The sequence below is a fragment of the Anomaloglossus baeobatrachus genome, chromosome 6 (genome assembly GCF_048569485.1).
Source record: "Anomaloglossus baeobatrachus isolate aAnoBae1 chromosome 6, aAnoBae1.hap1, whole genome shotgun sequence".
NCBI classification, from domain to species: Eukaryota; Metazoa; Chordata; class Amphibia; order Anura; family Aromobatidae; genus Anomaloglossus; species Anomaloglossus baeobatrachus.
Window position 1 is genome coordinate 532876609 of NC_134358.1, and position 15585 is coordinate 532892193.

The window sequence follows — 15585 nt, forward strand, 5'->3', positions numbered from 1 at the left end:
TAAAAAAAAATAACTCGCAGTCATTCTTGTACCTCTTCTCTACTGACCTGGACTTGCAGCTGAACTGCAGTAGGTCCGGATAATGTGCATATAATACGGCCTATAAAATGCGCCTGTATTACAACTGTGTGAAAGCCGCCATATATTCAAGCAGATTTTAGGCTTGTTTCAAACAGTCTTATAAAATACATCCCTGTTATACGATGTATGACCATATTTGCCTTCAGTTGACTTATAGCATTTAGTCCATCATTCGTGTTTTTCTAACGCTCCAGACTATGTGTTTTATATTCATGTATACGGCAAGCAGACCTGGAAATGAGCAAATGTGTCCTTTTCATTTATTTTTTGGTGAACCGGCGCCTTTATGGGGTTTATTTTTTTTCCATCGAGTGAAATAATTTCCCCTTACGTTGGTCATATTAACAAGTACTTGTGCCGTGTTTGCTGGCGGGGAGCCAGCTCCTTTAGTGGGTACGCTCGGCTTGCACAGGTGTACAACCTCTGGAGAGTTTCAGAATGCCGTATCACACAAGGATATAATCACATTCAGTGACCTTTGAACTGTGGCAGAGCAATTCTGAAAAGCCACAGATTACCATAAATACCCACGGCTGACTGTATAGAGCAACAGTTTTTTTTCCCCTGCAACTGCACAAACGAGATTAAGTGTAATCCCTCTGTTTCTTGTAAAGTTCATATCCAAGTAAACCCTCTGCCCAAAAAAGCCCCTTCTGCAGTCTATCAACTGAGCAAGCCCAATGGATTTACAGCTTGCTGCATTTACACTGTAGTCTCCTATTAGACAGAAACTGAACATCTCCGATTCCTGTAACAATACCTCACATTGTAATCTGCGGTTACTCCTCACATTGGGGAGTTTGGGAGAAAAACTAAAATAGGGCTGTACGAAAGTTAAATAACTGGCTTAGATTTTCTACTAGACGTCAAGGGGTTAATTTCTAGACAGCCTACAATAACTGATGACTTTAAAGGGGGCGACCATCTTTGGTGACTTTTATATTTACAGGGGGTGAAATAAGTATTGAAGACGTCAACAATTTTCTAAGTAAATATATTTCTAAAAGGTGCTATTGACATGAATTTCTCACCAGATGACGGTAACAACCCATCCAATTCACAAAGGCAAAGAAATCAAATCTTAGATGCCCATAAATTTAGCAATGCGCAATAAGAAAAAAATGACACAGGGAGAAAGCATGGAACACGCTTACAGAAATGTATTTAATACTTTGTACATAAGTCTTTTGTTGGTGATTACAGCTTCAAAATGCCTTCTGTATGGAGAAACTAGCCGCCTGCATTGCTCAGGTGTGATTCTGGCCCATTCTTTCACACAAACACACTTAAAGGGAACCTGTCACCACTTTTTCAGCCTATAAGCTGCGGCCACCACCACCGGGCTCTTATATACAGCATTCTAACATGCTGTATATAAGAGCCAAGGCTGGAGGTAGAACATAAAAAACACTTTATAATACTTACCTAACGGTCGCGCGGTGGGCCTTATGGGCGTCTCCGTTGTCCGGTCCCGGCGCCGCCTCTTTTGGCCATCTTTGTTCTCCTTCTTCTCTAGCCGCGGTGCATGATGGGTCCGACGTCATATACACTTGCCGGCATTCAGGTCCTGAGCAGGAGCACTTTGATCTGCCCTGTGCAGGGCAGATCAAAGTATTGTAGTGCGCATGCGCAGGACCGGCGAGTGTGTATGACGTAGCCGCGTCATGCACACAGGCTTCAGAAAGAGGACGAAGATGGCTGAAAGAGGAGGCGCTGGTACCGGACAACGGAGATGTCCCACCGTGCGACCGTTAGGTAAGTATTATAAAGTGTTTTTTATGTTATACCCCCCCCTTGGGCTCTTATATACAGCACGTTAGAATGCTGTATATAAGAGCCCGGTCGTGGTGGCCGCAGCTTATAGGCCAAAAAAGTGGTTACAGGTTCCCTTTAAAATCCTAAAGCTCCCGTGGGCTCCTATGAATTCTGAGCTTTAATTTCTTCCATAAATTTTTTTATTGGATTCATTTCCGATGATCGGCTGGGCCATACTTGTTTCATCTTCATGGCAGATGGCAGCAGATTTTTATCAAAGAATGTCTCGGTACATTTATCGATTCATCATTCCTTAAATGATGTGAAGTTTGCCAGTGCCCGATGCTGAAAACCAGCCGCACACCATGATATTCTCACATCCAACTTCACTATTGGTATGGTGTTTTGGGGCTGATCTGAACGGATTATGGTGAAATTATGTTCTTTCCACTTCTGATTATGGCCCCAACCCTGCTCACTGGATCCTTCAGTAGTTTAAAAATTCTTCTGTAACCAATGCCATCAGTATGTTTTGAAACAATAAGGTTGTGAAGGTCTTGTGACAGCTCACAGGTTTTACCCATGATGAGATGTTTCTTGTGTGGCCCCTTGGTAATAAGACATTTTTTATAGGCCATCAGTTGAACCAGATGATATTATTTTTTACTAAGTGGCAGGATTCGTTTTTAATTAATGATAGATTTGAGCCGATGTCATAACTTTCCAAGGCTTTTAGCACCTCTCTTAGTTCATGTGTTCAGTTATTTTTCCCAGTGTCGCTTATTCTGATTACACATCATTTCATTTATGGACATCTATGGTTTGATTTTTTTTTTTGCCTGTGCGGATTGGATGGATTGTTACTAACATTTGGTGAGAATGTCATGTCAATAGCACCTTTAGAAATATTACTTAGAAAATTGGTGACATATTCAATATCTTCCCAACTACTGTATATTTTGCTTTATTATATTTTTTTTTTCTTTAATACATGTATTTTGGGCTAAAACAATTTTGCATTTGGGTTTTATTAAAAAAATGTGCATTATTTGCTTCTAGTAGCCTCTGTGCTGCACTGTCTATCGCTGGCTGCAGAATGAGTTAACTGATAATCTGTCAGTCGGCCCACCATCACAGTTTGCCAGGGAGTTTGTAATTTTTGTTATCTGTCTTTTTCTGAGCTCCTCTCAGCTGATTTATCGCAACAGATCACATCAAAGTTGACTGTGCAGTAAAACAAAGAGCCTGTAAAAGCAAAGTGGTGCAAATTTTTTATAGAAACACAAATTGCAAAGTTGTATTTTTTGCTTCAGATACATGCATTTAAGCAAAAAAAAAATCCCCTTTAACGATTATTTAAATCACGAGAATATGTAATCACTATATGATTGGTGAGGGACCTATATCTGGAACACCCAAGGATCACAAAAAATTAGCATTGCGTCTACTTTACCGCTTTTCCTTTCACAACAACAACTCGGTTATCTGCTGTTCATGCTCTTGTGCCATAACTTATTTTTCTGTTGATATAGCCATATCAGGGCTTGTTGTTTTGAGGGATGAGTTGTACTTTTGAATGACACCATTAATTTTATCATATGACGTAATAGTAAGGAGGAAAAAAAATTACAAGTGTTGCAAAAGAGAATCAAAAGTGAAATTTTGCGATTTTTTTTTTTTTTTTGTTTTTTTATTTACAGCGTTTATTTTACCATAAAACTGACCTGGCATTATGATTCTCCAGGTCAGTACAATTATGTATATAGCAAACATGTATGGATTTGTTTTATTTCAGCAGTGAAAAAAAAAATCTTGCTTGTGTCATGACTTTGAGAGCTGTTATGTTTTCAATTTTTGGGATCTGGGGCTGTGTGAGGGCCTGTTTTTTTCCACCCCGAGCTGATGTTTTTGGGGTATATACGATATTTTTATCACCTGTTATTACATTGTTTTCTCTTGTTTCGGCGGCCGAAAAACTGCAATTCTGGCATTTTGATTTTTTTTTTTTTTCTCCTTACACTGCTTACTGATCGATCACTTTAATTTATTTTATATTTTGATAGATCGGGTATTTCTGATAGAGATATCAAATATGTGTATTTTTTTTAATTTTTACTTTTCAATGGAGCAAAAGGCAAGCTCTTTTCAATTCTATTATTTATTATTATAGCTCTATTTATTCCATGGCGCTTTACAAGAGAAAAGGGGTAAACATAATAAAAACAAGTACAATAATCATGAACAATACAAAACACAAACTTGTACAGTAGGTGAGGACCCTGCACATGAGGGCTCATAGCCTACAGGGACTGGGTAAGGATGCAGTAGGTGAGGACCCTGCCTGTGAGGGCTCACAGTCTACAGGGGATGGGTGAGGATATAGTAGGCGAGGAACCTGCCTGCAAGGGCTCACAGTCTACAGGGGAGGATATAGTAGGTGAGGACCCTGCTGTGAGGGATCACAGTCTACAGGGTATGGGTGAGGATATAGTAGGTGAGGAACCTGCCTGCAAGGGCTCACAGTCTACAGGGGAGGATATAGTAGGTGAGGACCCTGCCTGCGAGGGCTCACAATTTACAGGAGATGGGAGAGGTTATAGTAGGTGAGGAGCCTGCCCACAAGGGCTCACAGTCTACAGGGGATGGGTGAGGATACAGTAGGTGATGACCCTGCCCACGAGGGCTCACAGTCTACAGGGGATGGCTGAGGATAAAGTAGGTAGGGGCAAAGCAGGTTGTGCAGCTGCGATCGTCTTATCACTTATGCTGTACAGAGCAGGGCATCAGCATTAGCCCTGCTCTGTACAGCAGAAACCACAGTCTCCTATGAATGTCGCTCGCAGCCAGTGTTCACAGGAGTATCTTTATGACAGACACAGGAGACATCAGCTAACCCCCAGATGTCATGACAATCCATCGACACCCCGTGATCAAGTTGCGTGGCCGCCAATGAGAGTGGGGCATGACGCGCACCTCGCCGGCATGTGTTAAAACCTGCTATCAGAGATTGACAGCAGGATTTAACTGGTTAACAGGGCAGGCGGATTTCCAATCCACCCACACCTGTTAGAGGCACACGTTGGCTCTTCAGAGCAGCTGACTTGTACAGGGAATGATGCGGGCTCAGCATTAAAACACCACTCCAGCAGATTTTTGTTGTTTTTCAGCACTTTTAATTTAAGAGCCTGCCCCAATTCTTATACTCACTCTCTGGCGTCTTTAACTTTTGTCAATGCGACTGCAGTCCCGCGGCGCCATCTGGTGCCCGTAACCTCTGCCTGGCTGGAAGTTATGTCAAACGCGCTCAATGGAAATCTATGAGAGCCAGAACGAGGCTCTCATAGATTTGCATTGAGAAGTGACCCTTTGGTGCGTTCCAGCTGGTAGTTCATGAACTGCTGGAGAACAACGGCGATGAAATAAAATTAAAAAAAAAAAACGCTGGAGTGGTGTCTTAAAATGAGCATTCTAATTTCAGCTAGACTCATACAAAGCAATTTTTTTATTTTAGACAAAAAGTTTGACAATTCATGTCAGAATGGCTGTAAAAATCTTTTTTTTCTTTTTAAGAAAATACAAAAGCCACATCAAGATGGAGAGAACCATATAATAATACATTCAGTTTTGACTGTGAGATCTAATGACAGATCTGCTTTAACTGGATGCGTTAGGACTATTATGTAATTCTCTATAATTTACTTATGTAATCTGCATGTACAGTGTAACCATCTTCACAGCAGCTTTGGCCTCTGATACAGAACATGCACACAAGTCGGGCTTTGCGAATACCATCATTACGTTAAATAGCAGCCGCCGGAATCATTGTGTAACTATAGAAACTGTTTACGAACAACTCAGTCCTGGTAATACAAGTGATATCCTTCCTAGATGCATACCTGCGTTATGTCGGGCAACGTAGCCAAGAGCCCAAGCAGCCGCTTCCTTCACTCCAGGGTCAAAGTCTTCTAGGCAAACGACCAGTGCATCCAACGCTCCGCAATCCACCACCGACTGAGCCAACTGAGGGGAATGTTTGGCAACTGCTCGGAGCACAAATGCTGCGGCTTTTTTATAGAAGCGCTGTTGGAAGAAAGACAAAGTCATATTATTACATAAGAAGTAAATTGCTCCCGGCTAGCATCATTAGTCATTTTGCAGTACTTAAGATATTTCATATGTATATTTTAAAACTAACTGAACTGATAGCAAAATATGTTCTTTTAAATGAAATTTTCTTTTTTTGTATTTAATCTATGATGCAGTTCGGTTGTAATCTTTCCCACAAACATACACTTGTTACATTTATTTTTCATGGGTGTGTGGTTTATATTACTGACCCAGCTGTGTAGTTATTAACTACGAGACGATTTATGTTTACAGGTTACGGAAAATTTCCGCTGAGGCTTTGATGACAAATTCGCAGCGTAATCCACGTGTGTTAATTGTGCGTTTTGTTGACGGATTTGGTCGCTGATTTCGCTCAAAACCATCACAAAGCATTGTATCGAATGAAAAGCAGCTGTGAAATTCGCACAGGAATAAGCATGGCAGATTTGTAAATTCGCAGCATGCTCTTATTTTAGTACAGATTTTTTCCCACCACATTTAGAAACATATATAACAGTTGTCTTATGCCGGCGTCACACGAGTCAATCTATCGTGCGATCGCACCCGCCCCCGTCGTTTCTGCGTCACGGTCAATTTGTTGCCCGTGGTGCACAAAGTCGGTCACCCCTGTCACACGTACTTACCTCCCGGACGACCTCACTGTGGGCGGAGAACATCCTCTTCCTGAAGGGGGAGGGACGTTCACAGCGAAATCACACAGCCGCCGGCCAATAAAAGCGGAGGGGCGGAGATGAGCGGGACATAAACATCCCGCCCACCTCCTTCCTTCCGCATTGCTGGCGGGAGCCACAGTTAAGCTGTGTTCGTCGTTCCCGGGGTGTCACACGGAGCGATGTGTGCTGTCACGGGAACGATGAACAACTGGAGCACAGGAGGAACGACATTATGAAAATGAACGACGTGTCAACGAGCAACGATAAGGTGAGTATTTTTGCTCATTCACAGTCGTTCGGAGGTGTCACACGGTACGATATGTCATACGATGCCGGATGTGTGTCACTAACGACGTGAGCCCGCCGACATATCGCACGATATATCGTACCGTGTGACGTCGGCATTAGGGCTCAAGCACACGACTGTAAAAATCGGACGAGTGCTATCCATCGTTTAATTGGTAGCACTTACCCCCATGTTATTGTATGTGGCCCGTCACAGTGCCAGACTGAGACACTCTGGGAGGAGATCACACAAATATCCCAGCACTGCCACCAATTTGTTACGAACATCACTCCGGTGCCTCAAATTGTCAGGATATGCAAATGAGGCGATGGCTGCTTCCGCTAAGACTGGTGATAAACTCACAGAGAGGGTATAGTGTATATGTACAACCAAAATATATTATATATACCGTATATATATTATATACATACACATTTTATATATATATATATATATATATATATATATAATCATCTATCTATCTATCTATCTATCTATATATATATATATATATATATATATATATATATATATACACACACACACACACACACACATATACCTCAGTACAGTCGCTACCAAGCTCCACAACAACCCAGGAAGAACTATTACCCACCACCACCAATTGCTTTACAGGCTTTACAGGCCGATTGGACACCCGTTATAGCTAGCGTATGGCTTTGGGGATGTGGTTATAGAGCAAAAGGACCAAAACTAATGTATTTTATATATTTAATCTAGAAAAATAGGCATGAAAATATACAAAAGAAGTTATGAAGGGTAACAAAACAATACAGCATATATAGTTACATAAAATAAAAAGTATAAACAAAAGAAAACTAATAACCCTTATGTCACTGCAATGTCTTCAGAGCTTAGAGGAGGAAATTAATCCTTAAGAAAAGAGACAGAATACACAGCAAGCTGTACCTTCCAAGGACTGACAAAGGCTCAAACCCAATTTCTGCATTTATTAAATAAAGTTATGCCCACATACCTCCCCTTGACAAGCTGATGTGGGGGCTGTTTGTGGGATGTGGTCATCCTTTCAGAATTTTAGGAGCTCCCCAACTAACAGGATATCTTTATCCCTGGAGGTCCCAGGCTAAAGATTTTCCCGCCATATTTCTTATCACAATTTTACCTTTGCATAGATAGGAAATATGATATATGTATTGTGACCCATCTGCCCAATATTAATTTGGAGCTCAAAGTTAGGCCTCACAAATATGAAAAAACATGCATGCATGTACTTCCTCTTGTGATCGCAATGCTGAAAATGTACCTCCAATAAGTATTGGAATCGATACAAACTCCAATATTCATTACTGACCACGGCTGCTCAAATGTACAGCAAAACTGCTTTGATGGAGAAAGCATATGCCATTGGGAAGGCAGTTCTCCTCCTCTGCCTAAATGAATCTCAGACTTGCTGGCTGTTCCCAAACATTCCTCAGCTGTAATTAACTGTCCACACCAAGAGATCCTATTTTAACAGGGGACCAAGATGTTAGACGCAAGCTCTCTGTCCTCCTCAGTGATAACTAGGGTCTTTATCCCTAGCTATATTTAATCCCATATTCAGTGTGGGGTGTGGATATGTCCTCTCTACAGACCAGAGAGGTCTTATGAATTTTACAATCTTTCTATGACAGGGCCGTGCGCCTCTCTGATTTTTTCCCTCAGATCGAGTCTGTCCGAGGAAAAAAAAAAAAAAATTACAAGATGCATAATTTGACTATAATATGGATGCCATTCAAATCTACGGGTCCATGAAAAAAAAATAAATTGGAATGCACTTTGATGTTTTCAGTTTTCAAAGATTGATAGAATGGAGAAGTTGGATACATTTTTCCCCCCATTTTCACCATATCACATCCGAGATTATCGATCAAAATCTAATCAGAGTGTGATTAGCATAATCAGACCAATTTTCTCAGTTGACATTAAAATGGTCCTGTGACCCTAGCCTTCAGCTCACTTTACACGCTGCGACATCGCTTGCGATTGCACTTGCCCCCGTTGTTTGTGCGTCATGGGCAAATCGTTGCCCGTGGCGAATAATATCGCTAGGAAGCGTCACATGTATTTACCTTCCTACAGACGTCGCTGTGGCCGGTGAACAACCTCTTTTTTAAGGGGGAGGTTCGTGCGGCGTCACAGCGACGTCACACAGCAGGCCACTAACAGAAGCGGAGGGGCGGAGAGCAGCCGCATTAACGTCACGCCCACCTCGTTGCCGGAGGATGCAGGAAGGCTGTTGTCCGTCGTTCCTGGGATGTCACACGTAGCGATGTGTGCTGCCTCAGAAACGACAAACAACCTGCGTCTAGAACGAGCAACGATCTTTTGAAAATGAACGAGGTGTCAACGATCAACGATTAGGTGAGCATTTCTGATCGTTGGCACTCGTTCGTAGGTGTTACACGCAACGACGTCGCTAACGATGGCAGATGTGCGTCACGAATTCCGTGACCCCGACGACATATCGTTAGATACGACGTTGCGTGTAAAGCGGCCTTTATACTCTTAATTCACAGCAAATCCTTAATGTGTAAACAAACCCTAAAAAATATTCAATTCATATTACACAAACATTGGTCGAACCCAGCGATTCTGTTAGGACCGCCTAAATATCTAATTTGGGCTAGGAGTGTTTTGATTCTTCCACAACAGCAAATATTGAAGGATTGTGCATGTTGCATTTCAATATGACCAACCCTTAGTTGTCACAGGAAATAATTTGAGAAGCTCATAGGTGACTGTCAGTGGCTCATTTCCTTCTCTCTCTGGATAGGAAATCAGGAGAAATACAGCCTTTGTGCACAGTCATACAGACTTCTTTGACAGAATATTTTACTCTTTCTGTACAGAACTATAACAGAGATTTCTATACCCTGGTGAAGGACTAACTATGCATGCTCAAGTCAGTACCAAGAACAAGAATAATATACCTCTTTTTCTGGGATTGGTGGGGGTGCTATTGCCAACTATACTTTTGTTAAAAGTCTTTTGAGGATAACCTTGACACAGGATGTTTTTCTCTTGGAATTCCACTTGAAAGTAACCAGCAAGTGTTTAATTCTCCCTGCAGCCCCACCACTTGGAAAAATGCGCAATGTACCGTACCTACTGAAATCTATGAGGTGTCTGTGTAATGTATGGATTTGCCAGGTCCTACATAGCGAGTGAGTGTTTGTAACGAGATATGCAAGTCCAACACATGACCAGCATCCTAAATTTACAGGCGAGATCTTGGCATGTCAACATCAAGGAGATGAGTAAAAATCTGGAAAGTTTTATATTTCAAATTTGAATATACGAAAATAATCATTTATGGCATAAACAGTCATGGGTTTCCTAAAATAACCACTTTGAGTCTTATATTCTACAATACCTGTCAAATACATTAACAAAAATGGTGATAATTCAAATAACAAGACAAAAAATGTATTTATGCTTCACAGGTTGTCATAACTTAGAGTTTAGCAAAAATGCTTTAATATTTTCTAAAATCAGAAGGATTTTCCATGCAAAAATGACTAAAAAAAAAAAAAACAACAAATATTTGCATTCTCATATCAAATATATTTTAGACTTCATATAAATCTTTATGTGTATGGCTATTCCTGCTCATTGCATACATTCCATAATAATGACAGACATTATCTTAAAGGCAACCTGTCACCAGATTTGGCCCCTATAAGCTGCGGCCGCTACCAGTGAGCTCTTATATACAGCATTCCAGAATAACTGTATATAAGAGCCCAGGCCGCGCTGTAGAACGTAAAAAACACCTTTATAATACTCACCTAGGGGGCGGTTCGGTCCGATGGGTGTCACTGCTCTCCAGTCTGGCGCTTCTTCCCTCTGGTTTGGCGCCTCCTTTCTGCTGCAATCTCAGTCCTCCTTCTACCCAGCCCAATGTGCATGACGCGTCCCCCGTCATCCACACAGGCCGATATTGCCGTTCCTGCGCAGGCGCACTTTGATCTTCCCTGCTGAGGGCAGATTAAAATACTGTAATACCCACGCAAGAGGAAAGGTGAAAGACCGCCCGCGCATGAAAACTACAATACTTTGATCTGCCCTGAGCAGAATAGATCAAAGTGTACCTGAGCAGGACCTCAATGCCGGCTTGTGTGCATGGCTTAGGACGAGTCATGCACGGGCCTCAGAAGAAGGAGGACGGCGATCGCTGCAGAGAGGAGGCACCGGATTGGAGAGAGGAGGTGCCAGACAGGACCACTCCTTAGGTATTATAAAAAAAAGTGTTTTTTACGTTCTACACAGTGCCCTGGGCTCTTATATACAGTATTCTGGAATGCTGTATATAAGAGCTCAGTTGTGATGTTCACAGCTTCAAGTCGCCAAATCTGGTGACAGGTTTTCTTTAACAATTACCGCTGGCCATCATCTTGTTACTAGGGATGATCGAATACCTCAAATATTCGGCTTTGCGAATATTTTCTGAATAGATTGACGCTATTCAGCTATTCGTGAATATTCGATGTGCAATGTAAGTCTATGAGAAACACGACTAACAACTATTCGGGCTTCCCATAGACTTACATTGCGCATCGAATATTCGAATAGCGGCGACCTATTCGGAAAATATTCGCGAAGCCGAATATTTGAGGTATTCGATCATCCCTACTTGTTACCTTTTTTTTCATATCGGAGGAATTAAACTAATGCAGTAACATCTATTTTTTTTTTACATTTTATAGGTTTGCTTTTTCTGTATAAAGACTAGATGACCTGCCCAGACAGGATAAAACCACAAGCTGCTCATGAAGAGATTTGTGTGCGGAAAGTAATCTACTTTACCAATGAAACAGGCCTGAGCAGGGCAATTATGAAGTCCGGCTCTCACATGTAATGATTCCTCATGCGGCCCCTACAACAAGCTATTAATCAGACACTAAAGAAAATATTCCAGGCTCTAAGTACACACGTCGTTCCTGCTAGGAACACTATTTGTCTACTGATCTTCGGTCTTCGGAGAACGTTCTGTGATTTTTTTCTCCTGCTGCTCTCTCCACTTTCACCAAATGATTATACAAGTTCATGTTTCATTTCAATTGCTTCTTTGTCTCAGCATCCAAAACACTCGGAGCAAGGAATAAAACAAGGCTGATCTTGTTACAATGCAGATATGTTAACTGTCCGAGTTCACATATTCAAATATTTTCTCTTGCCAATGTTAATTGCTGAGCCAGCGTCCCCAACAGCTAAGACGCTTCGTACTTTTTAAAGCCTTTTGTGTTGAAGGCAAGTTATTCAACTTTTCTAGTTTTACAAATGGGTAGGCACCATATACATTCATATTAACGAGCTATATACCAGTTACACATATTCTGATCTTCTGTCTCTTGCATTTTTGTCTCTAAGAAGCTTCTCCTGCTGTTGTAACAGAGGTCCCATCTTTGGTGGTCGGCTAACTCTGTGTAACCATTGCTCTACAATATGTCTATGATACAAGAAAATCTACCAGAATGATGGGGGCTCTTGTTGTATTGGTTGATACCCTGTTACCCTGAAAATAAGACCTACCTATAAAATAAGCCCTAAACTGATTTTTCAGGATTTTTGTGAATGATTGAAATTTAAGCCCTAATCCAAAAAATAAGCTCTAGTTACTGTTCATATACATGTAAAAAAAAAAAAGTAAAATCAATTGGCATTAAAATGCATCAAGTAAAGCAGACACCCCAAAAAAATAACACTCAAAAGACCCCACAAGACTCAAAACCATAAGGGATAGCAAGAGCCAAGCTCCCCAAGACAAACATTATTGCTTTTGTTCTTTTGCGTTCGATTCTTTTGGGGGTGTCTACTTCTCTTGGTGATGGGTCTATCCACCATACACTATGGTACAGTACCATATGTAAACAGATGAGCAAACAATATACCATATTAGTATATTGACCCCCAGACAACATGAGTACAAAAAGAAAGCTATTCCATCAAGTATAAGAAAGGAGTTGAGGAGGACTCGCAGGGTAAAAATGTGCTTGCATTCTGCAAAGAGAAGATGCTGACTATCCGAATGGTCTGAAAATGGCGAAAAGAGTATGATAACCTCAGTCACCAGGTTACAGGGCAAATGCTAAGAAGTGCAAGTGCAGGTCAGCAACATTGAACTGGAAGACAGCTTTCTTTTCTTTCTCTGAAACCAAATTGAGAGTTTCTGTGGCTATGTATTTGGGATCATTGTCTTATTGAAATGTCCACCCTCATTTCATCTTCATCATCCTGATAGATGGCAGTGGAGTTTTAATCAAGAATGTCTTGGTACATTTGTCCTTTCAACCTTCCTTCAATCACACGAAGCTTGCCAGTGACGTATGCTGCAAAACGGCCCACACCATGATGTTCCCACATCCAAACGTCTCAGATTGTATGGCGTTTTTGGGTGATATGCAGTGCCTTTTGGATGGGTGTATTATGACATCTAAAGAGTTCAATTTAGGTCTCATCTGACCAGACTATATTTTCCGAGAATTTCACGGGCTTATCTAAATGTTGTTGGGCAAACTTTATGTGCCATTTAACATGATTTTTCTTCAGCAACGGAGTCTTGCATGGTGAGCGTGCATACAGGCCATGGAAGATGAGTATACAGTGGTACCTCGGTTTTTCGTTGACATTGGTTATCGTTTGTTTCAGTTTTCGTTGATTTTTTTCCACTAAAAATTTGCCTTGGTATTCGTTGGTTGCCTCGGTTTTCGTTTGTTTTTGTCTGCATGCCCACGTGACTACGCTGTTAATTTTGAGACAACAAAGGGTGATCCATGTATTCTCCTGCTCTGTGTGCCATTATGTGAGTACCATCCCGCTCGTCAGTTTCAAAATGTAAGTAGGAAATCTAAGATACAAATGTATTTATTCTTTATATTAGAATTTTATATTCATTTTATATTCATTTCTTATTGTTTTTCGTATTAAACACTATCATTATTCTCTATAAAATGTGTTTTTGGTATGTATTTTAGAGTGTCTAAAACGAATTAATTGGATTTACATTGATAATTGCCTCAGTTTCCATTGGTTTTGGTTGTCAATGATTGTATTCAGACGGATTATTAACGAAAACTGAATTATCACTGTATTACTTAATGTTTTCTTTAAAACAATTGTACCTGCTGATTCGAGGTCTTTCTTTATCTTTCCACAGGCGGTCTTCGAAAACTCTTCTAATAATTCTTTTTATTACTCTATCTCAAAATTTGTGGGGAGCTTCTGGTCGTGGCCGGTTTATGGTGAAATTATGTTCTTTCTATTTCTGGATTATGGCCCCTTCAGTGCTCACTGGAACCTTAAGTAGATTACAAATTCTTTTGTAACCAATGCCATCAGTATGGTTTTGCAAAAATAAGGTTGACAAGGTCATGAGACAGCTCACGGGTTTTACCCATCATGAAATGTTTCTTTTGTAGCACATTGGTAATGAGACACCTTTTTATAGGCCATTTATTGAACCAGCTGATATTACGATTAAGTTGGTTAACTTTGTATTTAGGAAGCAACTAAAAAAATAATAAACAAAAAAAAATTAATGTAAAAAGGTGTACAAAGACCAAAAGCAGATGGCCATCAAAAGGTGGTATGTACTAGTCATAGATCTTTCAAGAGGAACAGGAAGATGCAGATTAAACCTCTGTGAGGCACAGGTGGGTGGACTCAGCTGTAGCCAATTGAGGAGGTAGGTAAATTACACCTTTCCAGGCTTGGTAATATATCGGGGCCAAGAAAAACGTTGTCTACATGCATTAGACTGTAGCACCAGTACAAGCTGAGGTGGCCATACGTCTGAGAGAAACGCTAGCATGAGACTTCTACACATCAGGCCCAAGCACACCACCTGAAACCACAATCACTATATCCCTGCTACAAGTGGATATACTGTACAGAGAAATTCATAAAACTTTATATTTATAGTGTTTATGGATTTTATACACTGTAATATTATTACATATGGTGAAAAATAAAGTAATGCGTGGTTATGTTGTGGACCCAGGAATAGGATTAGCAGTAAGCCATGACGTCAGGCTGCATAAATCTTTAATCTAGTCATGAAAACTTGTCTTATATACCGTGTTTACATGTAAATGTTGATTACATTTATATATAAAAGGAGGACATAACTCTTCCTTAGAAAATATGCAGCTTATAAGAAAGTAAGAGGGAAAGGGAGCATTTTGTCAAGGTTATGATCTGGCAACTTAGAAGTAATTAGTCTTGATTTATTAATTCACACAATGCAAATCCCTTCAAGAAATGTTTGTATTTTGCTTTCCCGAGAATCTCCTCTTGAGACAAAGACACGTCGTTGACAAGCGTTGTACACGCAAGGTATTGAGCATCTGGACCTCCATGTACATGAGATGCCATTACTACATGATTTACTTGTGAACCGAGATATTTTACTATACAATTATGCCTACATGCAATAAGAAGCTGTGAGTCAGAACTGATGGCAGCTACTAGAAATCTTTAGCTTGTCCAACTACCTTACCACAATTAGCAACCGCAGAATTTGCAGTCAGTCTTTTGGCAGCAAATCAACATAAGCAGTTCAGTGAACTCACTCCAGATAATAGTGCCGTATCGGCGGCTGGTGGTTCATCGTATTAAATGAACTTGTTGTTACCTACATGGCAAATATGGTATATAATA

At 40.7% G+C, this 15585-nt stretch overlaps 1 protein-coding gene across 2 annotated transcripts in view; it reads right to left on the minus strand.

Annotated features, from left to right (window-relative positions):
- Window positions 1-15585, minus strand: part of SPAG6 (sperm associated antigen 6) — a 266300-nt gene that overhangs the window by 108339 nt on the left and 142376 nt on the right. For both annotated transcript variants that reach the window (XM_075316806.1, XM_075316807.1), the window contains one exon: window positions 5733-5916. In XM_075316806.1, coding sequence (XP_075172921.1) covers window positions 5733-5916 — 184 coding nt within the window. The remainder of the gene's footprint in view (window positions 1-5732; window positions 5917-15585) is intronic.